Below are 13,956 nucleotides of genomic sequence, written 5' to 3' on the forward strand. Positions count from 1 at the left end.
TTTTGAAGCTTGCAGTCCAATTTTTCATGGTCGCATACGAAGGACATTGATCGCCAAAGGTATTAAGCATATCTTCATAAATCTGCTTACCTGTTAATCCTTTTAAATACAGGTACTTAATGATGGCTCGATACTCCAATCGACACCTTTTTTCTTTTAATTCAGTGCGTAACTATGGTTTACTTTTTTGACGTCAAACTTTACGCTGACACATCTAATAAGTTATTGTTCGTTGCTATGGTAACGCAATATTTTGTTTGAGTGTGGAACTGGTCTGGACTAACTAGGTATCAATACATCCTCGTAACCATGCGTCAAACTTCAGATCCTGGTTCGATTTTCAAGAGAATCTCTGAAAACCGCTGTTTTTAATGTCTTCAGTTATTTTAAAGACGCATCCTTAGTCACTATCACTATATATACTAAAACTGTTTACAAAAGCTTGATTTTTATTTTTTTACATCTAAATTCTACCAAATGTTTGTCACAGTTATGTCCTTCATTCAACAAAGTTCCAACTATATATTTTTCTACCCTCTTTTCGAAATCCTGCTATTTCTTTCAGATATTTTCTGTGCAATAAAATGATTTTTTCTTTGACCTGAAGTGTACTATTCCTCTTTCCCTTGAAATACCTGAAGTTCATCTGATGCAAAGTAGGTTAAAAAACGATATTTTTGAGAACTTTTCATTATATTGAAGAGAGAAAACAATTTTCTTTGTAGTTGATAATTCCTTGTATACTTGTATGGCACGACAAGTGATCTGTTTGGTTGTATCGTCCAATTTCACTTGTTTTCTTCCTATAATCTCAACCCTCGAATTACAATACTCTCTTTCATTGTTATAAAAAGTACTAACGAAACTGATTTTAAAACGTAGTTTTCCATTTTTCGTCTTCCAATGCAATGACCTTACTTTATCTTGCAAGGGGGAAACATTTTGTATAGCCACTGGATCATCTTTGTAGTGGGTGAAAAATTCATCTTGGTCACTATTTCGTCATTTACACGGACAGCATTGAAGATGCCTTCATCTGGAACTCTAGCTGGTAGCAATTACTTCATCAACGGTTTGATAATCCTGCAGTTTTTTATGTTCATAAATACTGGGAAGCTCGTAACTGCCTGGCCCAAACCGCTATGAGAAGTAATCATCGTCATCTTCTCTTGCCGCTTGGTCCTCCATGCTTAAACGAATGCCTTATTGTCGTCTCGGTCACATTTTCCCATGCTGTGCATGTAAGGTAATGGCCTTAAAATTTCCATCTGCTTTCTTCGGTAGTGATTTTTAAGGCTTATTATGACACTTCGCTCCATTGGTTGAAGGACGCTTTAGGTGTAAGCTGGTTATAGAAACAAAGTTCTATGTTTGTAAAATCACCTATCACATGATATGTAGGGCCAGAAAGCTGCTAAACCAACCTTCAGATGGTTTAAAGTCAGCAATCCCCAACTTCATTGCATAAAACTCTGCTTTTGTTTTGATAAGTGGTTCACAAATTAGTATCAAGCTCATACTCTACTGTTGAAACCACTCTAGAATAACTCGATATAAATCTTCGTACTGTGCTTTACGCATTTTTTTCTTGTTCTCTTCTTGAATCTCATCGTCCAGCCACTTTGCAACTAATTAATCAAAAATTTGAATAATAAAAAAGATCCTTTTGTTGATGTTTATGCTCGCTCAGCATTTATGGTACGTGTTGCTGTCACAATCTATGATGTATTGTACATTGTGATTTTGCAGTAGTTTAGTGATTATTTTTACATAAAAATATATTTACAATATTAAATTAATATCAGTAATATTTCTTTTGAGACGCTTTTTCTATTTGTGTAACATATTTTTAAAAAATGGTTCTAAAGACAATTGTTTTTTCAGCGCAACAAATGCTGAAAATGGCGAATTAAACAAAGTCAAGAACCAATCAACTGGTCAGTGGGGAGCAGTACCCGATGTAGCTCGCGATTATAAAGCAAAGGGTATAAAATGGGTGGCTATTGGAGATGAAAACTACGGAGAAGGCAGTTCTAGAGAACATGCTGCTTTAGAACCAAGACACTTGGGTGGACGTGCAATTATTGTTAAATCTTTCGCTCGTATTCACGAAACTAATCTTAAAAAACAAGGTCTTTTACCACTTACGTTCGCCAATCCTAGTGATTACGATAAAATTCAACCTACCGATAAAATTTCCTTAAAAGACCTGAAAAATCTTAAAGCTGGAAAACCTGTAGATTGTGAAATTAAGCACGCTGATGGTTCCGTGGATAAAATCAAACTTAATCACACTTTGAATGACTTACAAATTAGTTGGTTTAGAGCTGGCAGCGCATTGAACAGAATGAAGGAAATCGCAGCGGGGAAGTAAACAAAATCCTTGTTTAATTTTAATTTATTTGTAAAAAATAGATAATTGTTTTATTTTGTTCTATTTTATGTAGATAATTATCTTATAATAAAATTGAGACAATACATAATTATAAGGTACTTCTTTCATTTGAACTAACACTGAAGCATATTTTGCCCTTCAGAGAAATTCATTTACTCATAAGTTTAAATATATAAAACAACTTTCTAGTAATTCTAATTATTCTTATACTCGAGATGCCAGCAAAGAACAAAGCTCTCATATCATTGACTCAAAGAAAAGTGCTAAAGAATACTGTAACCTCGAATTAATTCAAATGGAGTAAATTTTGTAACCAAATATATCGAGTAAGCTACATTATATGTTAATTTCTTTAAAATGTTCTATAAGACCTAAGTTTAAGCGTTCTACTCTCCGTCACTATTTTTGGATGGATTTGGATTTTAAAATAAAGTTTCATCTATTATAATTCTTCTAATACATACAAACATACTACTATAAGGATATACAGAATCGCGCTCTGGGGATATAGCAAGCCTCAAACATCCAGAACTCAGTGAATGCTGCTCAATACTCCATGGCATGAGTCGAGAATGCCAAAGAGGTAACACAATAATCAAAGTTCGATAACTATCTAAAAATTACATATACCAACAAAACATATACTTAAACACAAAATGTAAAATTAATCCAAGTCACGTGTATCTAATCCCTTAACCCGAAGTCGCACTTCAGAAAGGTTGGTAGGATAGAGGATGGTAGATACTTGCCTGGCGACCATCAAGATTTTTATAATCGTAACAGAACGATGGAAGCTGCAGTGGCACTCCACCACCATCTAACCCCCTAAAACTATCCTAGGGAACTCCTGGCTTCAGTCATGTTTGATATTTCATCCTGGTAGACTAGCGAAAAATGATGGAAAGCGTGATTAGTTCTAGCGAAAAATGATGGAAAGCGTGATTAGTTCAGTTTTTAAAAGAACAATTTGGGACCCAGCAGATCCATTAAAAAAATTCCAAAATTTTGACTATAGTGTGGGCTTGCATTAATCAATTTCAAAAGTGAGTCGAATACCTCAATTGATATCCTTAAATACGAATACAATTTGTCCGGGTATAGTCGTAACTCTTGCAAATTATCCGTCCTGTTGCCACCTCAAATTGTAAGTATGCACCCACGGTTTCCCAAAGAAGAATTTTTCTCGCAACTAATGAGAAAAGCATGATTTCTACTTGCCATTAAGTTGGAAACTTGCTTCATTTCACTGCGTCCAGGATGCATTTCCATCCAATCTCCATACGACCATCTAGCATTGTGCAGTGTGGCCTTAACTTAGAGCAGCGTAGTTCCGCTGGATAGGACAAACCATTCGAGAGCTATTCCATCTCAAAACGTCTTGCTTGGGTTCGTGTAAGTAATAAGAGTGTCATGAAACAGTGTAGAAGAAAGAGGGACGTACCTGTGTAGGGTTTCACTTTAACGTGCTACCAGGTATATCTGAGATTAGGTTAATTGCATGCCATTAGGACATTGAGAAAGTTATAAAAGAAAGGTAACATGAAATTACCAATAGTAGGGAACTTGTAGGTAAAACCAATAGTAGGTAAATTTCTTGAGTCAGGTAGCGATCAATCAGAGGTCAAAAATTTTTTGTTTTATTGATGAAGTTGTACCTGGAAACGGCCAAGAATGAAAAATATAGTGGATGCAAGTGTATCTGTGTTATGTATTTTCAAATGCAACCATCTAAAATGACCTAAATATATCATTCAACCAACCCAAATAAAAATAACGTCTACTATGGAAATAATAACAACTAACTAATCAACACTCTGATTCACATTCAGCCTTTTGCTGCAAGAAAGAAGAATGAAAAACAAAGACCCGAAGGTCTTTAAGAGAACCGTTAATGTACGGTATTCACTACAAGACACCAGCATCATACCATTTACATATTACTCAATAGAAGTGTAAATTTGCGAATGAAGAGAAAAAAATGTTTCTTTTTTTACGGAGTCTTCCAAAATTCTTCTCTTTTGGTATTTTGTAAAATAGTACCTCATGTAGTTTTTTACCCTCTGTTTCTCGCTCTTACTTTTCTAACTTCTGGTATTCTTCTTTCAATTCCACCATTATTTTCACTTTTCTGAACCATGTTAGTTGATTTTCTTCAATGTATTGTTCACTAGGTTTAGTATTTAATATATGCCTGTATGCTTTCCTCTGTTCTCAATCGCTTTGTTAATTTCGTCTAAACAGGTCTTCCCTTGTTTCTCACTCTTACTTTTCTGGCTTCAAGTATTCTTCTTGTAAACCTTTCCACACACGACCGAAACACCAAATTAAATATTTTCCAACATCTTTGAAAATCTGTTAATATTAATTAAGGAAATTTTTAATACAATATTGAATTCATATGTTTAGGTAACCCGTATTTCATTGTTGTAAGCAATCTTAGGAACAATACTTGCAAATTTAATGAAGATATGAATGATGTGTTTGATAATTCGGAAATTAGAATCCATTTGGTATTTGCAACATTCTTATTGTTAATTTTTATAACAATAAATCTCATACATTATTACTTTTTTATTGAACTTTTTGTTAGTGACCCTAAAATAAACAATTTATAATGTTTACCTTTGGTCTTCTAAGGCACACAAAGCTTTGAATCACACCAGTAAATTAACATGTATTTATTTCAACAACCTTGTATATTAATACACTGATAACTGCTAGCGTCGGGTCGTGTCGGCTTGTTATTGTTATCCGATGAGCGTGACTCTTGTCTTGTATAATCGATAATAAAAATAGACTATAAAAGTTGTGGTGACAACTGCCATCACATAGGAGGCAGAACGATGCTTTTCAATTCTAAATTATATCAGAAAGTTTCTTAAAAATTCTAAGACCAAACATTATTTAACAAAAATTAACAGCTCTATCATGCTATCCATTGAAAAAAAATTATATCCTAAGTAAACAATCTCAATCTCAGTGTATAAATCTTATTTGCTGTATATAAATTATCTCATTATCTCACCTAACCTTTTTCAAAATCTATTTTCTTCCACCTATAAACTATTCGAGTCAGCAATACAAACACTCAGGGTGATTACAAAATTTTCGAATTTAAAAGAACATAAGATAGACTTAATTTATAAGAAATAGATCGTACTATCAAAACAATGGTTCTGTCTCGACATGATTAAGTTACTAGAAGTATTAAATCTGTTTTTGTTCAGAACAAATTTGAAAACAATGAAACATTGCAAATTTTCTTTATAGACAACAAGTGGTAAAGATCTCTGCAAAGACGTTAAGAAGTGGGTCTTGATTCATATTCATAGCTGTTCCAACAATATTTCAGCCAATAAAATCAATGAAACTCTGACAAAGACAAAAAGTTTTTGGAAACATTGCACAACACCTAAAATTTATTACAATGAACTGGCACTGCTTCAAGACTCTGCATTCTATAATGAATCCATTTAACAATCCTCTGCAATTATTTTTTATTTAAAAATGTGTAATAACTATTTTAATGATTTCTCTCAAATAAATTAGGACATATTTTAAATAACTTGAGAACTATAAACAGTAAAATTATTTAATTTGATTTTATACAATTTTTAAATACAATAAAGAGGTTGAATAGTGTTCTGCATTACAGATGCACATTTTTATGAATTCTGTTAATAAAAGAAACACATTCTATAAGTATAATTCTACAATTTGGGCTAAAACTATACATAAGTTGATCTTAACAATCTTTACAACTGAAAAAGAAGGAATGTAAACAAATATGTACAAACATTAAATAGTATTATTTCACTTATTCAGACATTTAGTGAAGATCTGCTGTTAGCCCAGAACTGTTGAGCTGAGATGATTAGGAGGATTAAGTATAGTAAGGCAGCTATCCAGCAATTATAAGCGTTCTAAAAAATAAAGTCTAGTAAGTAAATATGCCCTTATAATTGCAATATCAACTAAATTTCATCTTTTCTCATGAACTTTTTACATCTGTTGCCGTGTTTTCCGCCCCAATTTCTGATTTGATGTAATTCAACAAAAGTTAAAAATGTTGGGATAATTTGATAAAATAGCAATTAATTAAAGAGCTGCTTACTTGTTTAAAACCATTATCGACCTCATTGTAAAACTCTGTTAAATTACCGCTAAATTCGACTGCTGGAATATCTTCTGCTAAAGCCACAGACCCTGTTATATAGAAAACGCCCATCAACCCCTAAAAAAAATTTGAAAAAGATTTCTTTTTGATTCAAATATTTACTTACCAGCTGGATAACACCCCATGTACTTAAAATAATTCCGCAAAGGGATAATTTTGGGCCACAGCAAGGCATTATTACAATTAGTAGTAATCTATTACACCTTAAATGTCATGTGATAAACTATAAGGTTTATAATTTATGTCACATCTACTTTGACATTGACAATTGAAAAAAAGGATATTTCGAATGAACTAACAACAATTACTTCAAAATTGTTCATATTGATTTACAAAAATACAGAATATTTCTTCACTTTGACTTAATTAATTAGGCAATATTTTATGATAAAATTGAATTATCTACTAAATCTTGTAATAATAGTGAGATTGGTTAGAAGACCAATTTGTTTTGAAAAGTTGGTAATATTGATTATTCTGTACCATTACAGAAAATCGCTTTATCTTCATAAGAATTATTACAGATAAACCTTTTAATTCAGTTTCTATAATCACACTATAGAATTGTGAAAAACATGTTCCTGTTTAAAATTTGAAAATAAACGTTTTTAATGGCTGAAAATAGATCCGATAATCAATCAAACCGCATAAATAAAAAACGGCCTACAAATTCACTAGAAAAACACATACGTTTGCCTAGACAACCAAGAAAACCTGAAAAAGGTGATAATATATTGTATATATCTACCAAAACAAATATTAAGGTAAGTTATAAATAAAATACGTTTACAATTAACAAGAGCTTAAGACAATGCTTACTTTCAAACTGCTGTTAAAGGAATTTTAAGACTAGATCTTCACAAAATTTTGTTTAGAGATCACCATTTTTGTCACTTATTAGAAAAATTTTTCTCCTTCACTAAAAGTACTATTACAAGAGATATTCTTCCATATATCTAATTATCCATCAAAACGCTAATTGTAAAACGTTATCACCAAGAAATGGAGATTTTGATCTATGTAACTCTCCCAGTGGTACACTCAATCATAAATTCATTTTAACCATCAATATGGAAGATCTATTGTGTCCCTCTTTCTTGCTTCCATACTAGTAAACCCAGTGTTTACAGCTCACCTGTTTCGTGCTCTGTGCAACAGAATCTGCACACTGCATAATCTGGTAAGTTTAGTGTCTTAATATGTCCATTGAGATAACAGTGCCCGATAGGACTCCTGTTAATATTTGTAGGTTGCTCTTAAGCTTAGGTTTCTCAGGTTATAGTTTCCCAGAAGAGTCTTTGCTTATCTTAGCTCCTGTAGGTTGTCCCAATAACTGGTTTTACACCTATCTACATTCTTTTCCAATGCCTTTTCCATAGTTCTCTAGTTGATACCACCAAAGGATTACCATCAAGATAGAAAGTTGTAGAGTCATAGAAACAACTCAATTGTAAATTAATGCTCATACATACAACTTTCCATTCAACTATTGAGTCGAAATTTATGGGCACCAAAGATTTCACCTTGATTCAACAATTTATTTGTGTAGGGTTCACATGCAGACAATTAATTGTCAATGAGATTTCAATTAGTCCTAAATTCTTATTAATAGCAAAAAATGATAAATCATCCTATATTTAAAATTAATATTATAAATAAATTATTCTAGTCAATTATTTGTGATTACTTGATAGCAAATGTTAAGTATATTATTAATGAGGAGCAACATCATCATCATTATGCCATTCATTCTCTTGAATTATGGCTAGTGCTTTGTGCACCTATAAAACTGTTTATTGGGCAGATTACTTCCCTTGCTCTTTTTGTTATAATTTTTTGTTGGTCCTGGCTTTGTTTGTCAGCTTTCTCCATTCTGCATTTCCAGTCTACGATTTCTAGGATTCTGGTATCTTCTTCAATTTTGTTTCTCCAGGTATTTCTTGGTCTGCCTTTGCCTCTTGGCCACGGAGGTATCCATTGTGTTATCCTTCTTCTGGCGTACACAATCACTAGCTTTATTAATGTTTTATACATTTTTAATAATATTCTTGCTTTACAAATGTTTGATATCCTTTTTGTAGTCTCTCTCTTATTATTCTTTCTTTAGACATGTGCCCTATTGTTACTCCTAGATAATTGAATGAAGATACAGTTTCAAATACGTATTTATGTGTCCTTAGATGGTCCATTTCTCTTTCGTCTTATCTTGCTATCTTCATACATTTAGTTTTTTCATGGTTTATTTCTAGAGTGACTTTTTCTGCTTCTGTTTCTGGTTTCTTCATTGTATTAATTAGTTCTTCTCTTCTATTAGCCAATATTGTTACATCGTCTGTGTTAGCGCCTCATTGTATATTTGCACTGTTATGAATTCATGGCAAGTGTGAGTTAGTTTTATGGATAATATAGATAAAGCAAAAAGTGAAGAAGCAAGTGTCATTATCAAACCAGATGGTCTCGATGAATTGATAAATTTGTTTTGTCATCTCTTCTCTTCTGTATTTTAACAACTCAGCCCCTATTCCACCTTATCCAGTGGTTTTCACATTACGCAGTTTTTTTATTTCTTCTTCTACCTTAGTTTCCTTTGGGCATTCTGCTTTTTCCTCTTCTTCTTCTGTTATTTCTGCATTTTTCTGTATTATGTTTTTTCCATTTCCGTATAGTTTATTTTCATGGTAGTCTTTCCCAAATATTTTAGAATCAATTTGTATTATACGTTTTTGTTTTACCTCCCTCTTGGTCTCTCCTAATTTCTTATTTACTCATTCGTTCTTTTCTCTTTTATGTATTACATTTGCTATGTTTCTTTGTCTCTTATAATTCCTTCTGTATTGTTCTTCTGTTTTATTAATCCATCTCATTCTTGCCATGTTTTTTTTTTGTTTTCGGGCTTCTTCATACTCTTCATCATAACAGTCTTTGTTTGTGTTCTTCCATGTTTTCTTTCTTAATACTTGTTCTACAGTTTTTACCATATTATTTTGTAGTTTTTCTACATATTTTATATTATCAGTTTGCCTTCGTATGTTACTTACATATTGTTACTTGTATTCTTTATTGTATCTCATATTTTTGATCTTGTGTTGATAGTATTTTTTGGTTGGCTCTAAATCTTTTATTGTTGCTATTTTTAAGTAGTGTTTCCAGAGCATCACAGCTTTACAAAAAAAACCGTTCTTTTTTAACTAAACCTCTTTATAATTATAGAAGATGTTATTTATAATGACTTCAGTAGTGCATTTGATAAAATTGATCATTCAATTTTGTTGTATGAACTTGGTGCAGTCAGTACACATAGCAGTCTAATTCGATACTTCAAATCTTACATAAGTAATAGATCCCATGTAGTTGTCTTAGGTAAATATGTATCTCCTTTCAGTTCTGGCTCTTCAAGGTTATCTAAAAGATCCCACGCCCTTATTTAATAACTAAATCAATGCTACATCTGAATGTTCCTAATTTTGTAAATACAAAAAATTAGTCATTAGTATTGTAAATCTCCAACAGAGGATACGCGGATGTAAAATTTTTTTCGAACATAATAAAATTTAAGGTGTTAAATTCTAAAGTAATACTAATGCAGATAGTATAATAAATCTCCAACAGACTGTAGACAGTTTTAAAATTTGTTTCAATGTAAAGAGAAAATTTGCAGTAATAATTTAAAAAAACTACAACAAACGCAATAAAGTGATGGGATATACTAAAAGTAATAAGCTAGCTAAAAGAGAGGTGCAAACAAAATAAAGAAATCCATATATGAAGATAAATTGAAAAATTCTTTGCCTACTGTAGAATCAAACGAAATTTCAATGTCAAAATATTTTATTACTCAACATACTCTCCTCTTAATTGGATACATTTATTACAGCGAACCTGCAACGTCTCTAGACCTTTAAAAAAAATGTTTCTTCTTGCTCTGTAAACCAGACCTCCACAGCTTTTATTACCTCCTCGTTGGTAGAAAATTTACGACCTTTTAAACTTTTTTCAGTTGAGGAAAGAGATGATAGTCGGCCAAATCTGGTGAATAAGGGGGGTGTTCTAGTAATTCAAACCCTAAATCATGAATTTTTTGCATGACAACATGAGATCTTTGTGCAGTGGCGTTGTCCTGCCAAAACAAAACACCTTTGGATAGGTCTTCTCTTTAATTTTTTCCTATAGAGTGGTCAGTATTGTCGAATAGTAATCTCCAGTTATTATTCTACCCTTATCCAAAAAATCAATCATGATTACTCCATGGCAATCCCAAAAAACTGAAGCAAGAACTTTTGAACACGAAACTTCTTGGAGAACCAGAGTGTCGCCATTCCATCGATTGTTGCTTTGTTTCTGGATCGTAGAAATGTACCCAAGTCTCATCCATAGTAACAATTCGGTTAAAGAAGTCTACATCGTTTTCAAATCGAGCACAGATCGAACGCGATGCACGCTTTTAGTCATCATTCAAATATTTCAGTATCCATTTTGCAGCAATTTTTCGATTTTCACAATTTCGGTGGCCTTTTTTTATTTATTGCGTAACTCTGGTTTACTTTTTTGACGTCAAACTTTACACTGACACTTCTAATAAGTTATTGTTCGTTGCTATGGTAACGCAATATTTTGTTTATACCTGGAACTGTTCTAGGCTAACTATAGATATCAATACATCCTCGTACAAGTGAAACTAATAAAAGCGTGCTTAAAAATACTGTTTTCTTCCGAAGAAGATGAAGAATTGATCGAACATGTTAGTTTTTTTGGTTATGTGTGGAATATGTATCATATTGATTATAAAAGTGACTATAGTTTGGCAAAACACGACCCATCTTCATTCAAAACTAATTAAATAATACGTTTTCCAGGAAAACGCAGTGTGTTAAAAAATACGGTCACGCCGATATAAAATTTCCTATTCGGTTCGCGCTGCGTTATAGATACGCCGCCTAGGAAAACCTGCCTTAAGTGAGCAAACGAGGCATCCAATGAGCGGATACCTTACACATGCAAAATTCTTCACGCTGATAGCCTCTACTGTCTCTCGAACTTTAATCTGAAGCTCGTCCAGTATCCTTAGGTGAGCTTTTTCGATGATATCGCTGGTTGTCGCAGCTTTTGGCCGTCACGAACGCTCATCGTAAATGAAGTTGATACATGGTTGCCAACCGTCCCGGATTTCTCGGGACACTCCCGATTTCCATTTGTTTATCCCGTGTCCCGCCTTATCTGCCCCCGGGACACGGATTATCCTAGGTTTGGGAGTTAAGAAGTGAAAATGTAACAGGAGAAGTGATTCTTTACTACTAAATCGAAATAATGTTTAACAATTAGCCCTCAGCAGGGAAAGTTGGGTGGGTTGGGTTGGTTTGGGAGATGATTGTCCAAATGCGTTGAAACAACTGTTGGGATTAGAAGATTTGGATCAAGATCAACTAGAAACACGTGATCCCTTGAAACCGCTATATATCTTCATTTTTTTGTTAATATATGTACCACAGTGGAAAAACCAAATAAAAACTGAAACCAAGAGCCCTACTGAATCGTTGCAACTATGAAACGTTTAAGGAGGAGAAGAAATGGGGTCAGATTTGACCTGCGTACCGAGTATCCCTTCTTCTAACACCTAAGTCGAGAGGATATTTTCTCACATGCAGTTCAAATGGACGAAGTCCAGAAATCACTGTAAAGTGGATTTGATAGGAGCCGAACTTCTCATAACTTTAAATTTAGAGATGAGTTCCACTGAGTTTTTGTGGAGTTTTTAACAAGATAAGGTCTCGTTAAATGCTGCACGTAGCCAAAAAAAATATTAGTGGAAAAAGTAGTGATTGGTGAATACTGAAAAAAGAACTGAACGTCATCAAGGTTTTTTTGGTCCAGTTGTTAATTTTCTGTGTTTATAAAATTTTGTGAATATCGTACTCTATAACATTATATAACATTGCTTTTGCAAAACTCTTCATTTGTCATAACTCCTTTTGTTTAAATACGTTTGGAAATATATATTTATTTAATGATTTAGTGTCCCGGAGCTGGCAACCCTGAGCTGATGTTGCCCAAAATTTCCCAACTTTATTGATAAGTGATGATATATTCAGGTCGAGATCGGATACTTCTCAAATAACCCTTGTATTTTCAATATATTAATAATGTGTTTGTGAATACTATATTTGGTTTCGTTCTGTTTGTATTCCCGTGATCTGCTTGCTAATCCCCATATTTCTATTTTTTTATAGCAGTATTGGTATGCTGATGTACATTATTTTTTTTAGGCACAATTAAGTAGATGTAACAAATTAATACATAATAATGAGTCTGAAATTATTATTTACTGTATGGGAGCCGCAATCCAAAGAGGAATTTTGTTAGCATTACAATTATGTGAAGAACATACAACTTACAAAATATCTACCAATACCATCACCACAGAACTACTAGGTAATAATTCAATATTAAATTTTTATTTTTTTATTGAATTATTTATTTTTTCAGATGATTTGGAGCCATCAGTAGATGAGGCAGATTATGAAATACAAAAAAGATTTAATTCAGCTTTAAGAATAAGAATATTTAACTGTCATCCTATTAAATCTACATCATCCTGAAATGTTTTTTACTACGGATGAACTAATTCGCTGGTTGGGAATTACTGTATTTGAATTATGGGTCAACTTGATTGCTCTTTTCAGTTTCACCATACTTTTTGTGTTAAAGTATGATCCTCTTTTGGAAGTGGAAAATATATCTTGGTGGTTTATATTCACCCCTTTATTTATGGGAGATGCACTTAATGCATATTTTGTTATTATAATATTTATACGTATGTTATTAGAGACTACTTTGAAATTTTCTTTAATAAGATTAAGTTGGTCTGGTACTGTCCTTCTTATGACATTTTTGTTTAAATATTTATTGTGTAAGAGACTTCTAGGACAAACTACATTGGATTATTCGGAAGTTTTTGCCCCTTTGTATATTCTTCTCCAATTAATAGCTGTAAGAGCATGTCAACAAAATTAATGTGAGTTTTGTTTAATAAATATTTTGCTATGTGTTAACATTGTTTAATTTATTTTTTAGAATACTTTTTTAACTTGATACCATACTCCTCAGGAGAGAACCCCTACTTAGGGTATTTTCTTTTATTACAATTTGAAGATCAATAAGCATTTTTTTCTAACCTAACTTAACCCTTAATTACCGTTGTACCTGTCTTCAGAGATAGTCTCTGAAGACGATAACTTTGTTATAGAAACGTCAGACATTGTAATTGTGTGTTGGTGTAGTGGTAGTGTAAACAATAGGCTCAATATTTCTCCCTTGATGAGAAACAGACTACACGATCTGAAGCTAACGATTTGCGACGAAAGTTGCAGCATTTAGAAACAGCAATTCT

General features: G+C 32.7%; 3 protein-coding genes across 3 annotated transcripts in view; 2 read left to right on the plus strand and 1 right to left on the minus strand.

Moving 5' to 3' along the window:
- LOC130892413 (probable aconitate hydratase, mitochondrial) overlaps nt 1-2,486 on the plus strand; it is a 30,233-nt gene extending 27,747 nt beyond the window's left edge. The window contains exon 9 of the mRNA XM_057797831.1: nt 1,885-2,486. Coding sequence (XP_057653814.1) covers nt 1,885-2,374 — 490 coding nt within the window. The 3' untranslated portion in view covers nt 2,375-2,486. The remainder of the gene's footprint in view (nt 1-1,884) is intronic.
- A 3,487-nt stretch (nt 2,487-5,973) lies between these two features.
- Nucleotides 5,974-6,826, minus strand: LOC130892511 (ribonuclease kappa-B-like). The gene is made up of 3 exons (XM_057797956.1): nt 6,679-6,826; nt 6,510-6,629; nt 5,974-6,318 (listed from the first exon to the last, which is right to left on the minus strand). Exons 1-3 carry the CDS (start codon nt 6,745-6,747, stop codon nt 6,217-6,219), a joined length of 291 nt encoding a protein of 96 aa, XP_057653939.1. The 5' UTR covers nt 6,748-6,826; the 3' UTR covers nt 5,974-6,216.
- Nucleotides 6,827-7,036: 210 nt separating this feature from the next.
- LOC130892451 (ribonuclease P protein subunit p20) lies at nt 7,037-13,614 on the plus strand. The gene is made up of 3 exons (XM_057797879.1): nt 7,037-7,336; nt 12,833-12,998; nt 13,053-13,614. The coding sequence occupies exons 1-3, from the start codon at nt 7,184-7,186 to the stop codon at nt 13,163-13,165; spliced, it is 432 nt and encodes a 143-aa protein (XP_057653862.1). The 5' UTR covers nt 7,037-7,183; the 3' UTR covers nt 13,166-13,614.
- Nucleotides 13,615-13,956: the final 342 nt, after the last annotated feature.

Source organism: Diorhabda carinulata, chromosome 4 (assembly GCF_026250575.1).
Source record: "Diorhabda carinulata isolate Delta chromosome 4, icDioCari1.1, whole genome shotgun sequence".
NCBI lineage: Eukaryota > Metazoa > Arthropoda > Insecta > Coleoptera > Chrysomelidae > Diorhabda > Diorhabda carinulata.

What these genes read in the sequence shown, in the direction of transcription:
- LOC130892511 (XM_057797956.1), bottom strand. Translation starts at nt 6,747, where the DNA reads ATGCCTTGCTGTGGCCCAAAATTATCCCTTTGCGGAATTATTTTAAGT. An exon ending in CATGGGGTGTTATCCAGCTG is followed by an intron (nt 6,630 to 6,678) that starts GTAAGTAAATAT and finishes AATTTTTTTTAG; the next exon opens with GGGTTGATGGGCGTTTTCTA. An exon ending in TCGATAATGGTTTTAAACAA is followed by an intron (nt 6,319 to 6,509) that starts GTAAGCAGCTCT and finishes TTTATTTTTTAG; the next exon opens with AACGCTTATAATTGCTGGAT.
- LOC130892451 (XM_057797879.1), top strand. Translation starts at nt 7,184, where the DNA reads ATGGCTGAAAATAGATCCGATAATCAATCAAACCGCATAAATAAAAAA. An exon ending in CTACCAAAACAAATATTAAG is followed by an intron (nt 7,337 to 12,832) that starts GTAAGTTATAAA and finishes TATTTTTTTTAG; the next exon opens with GCACAATTAAGTAGATGTAA. An exon ending in CATCACCACAGAACTACTAG is followed by an intron (nt 12,999 to 13,052) that starts GTAATAATTCAA and finishes TTATTTTTTCAG; the next exon opens with ATGATTTGGAGCCATCAGTA.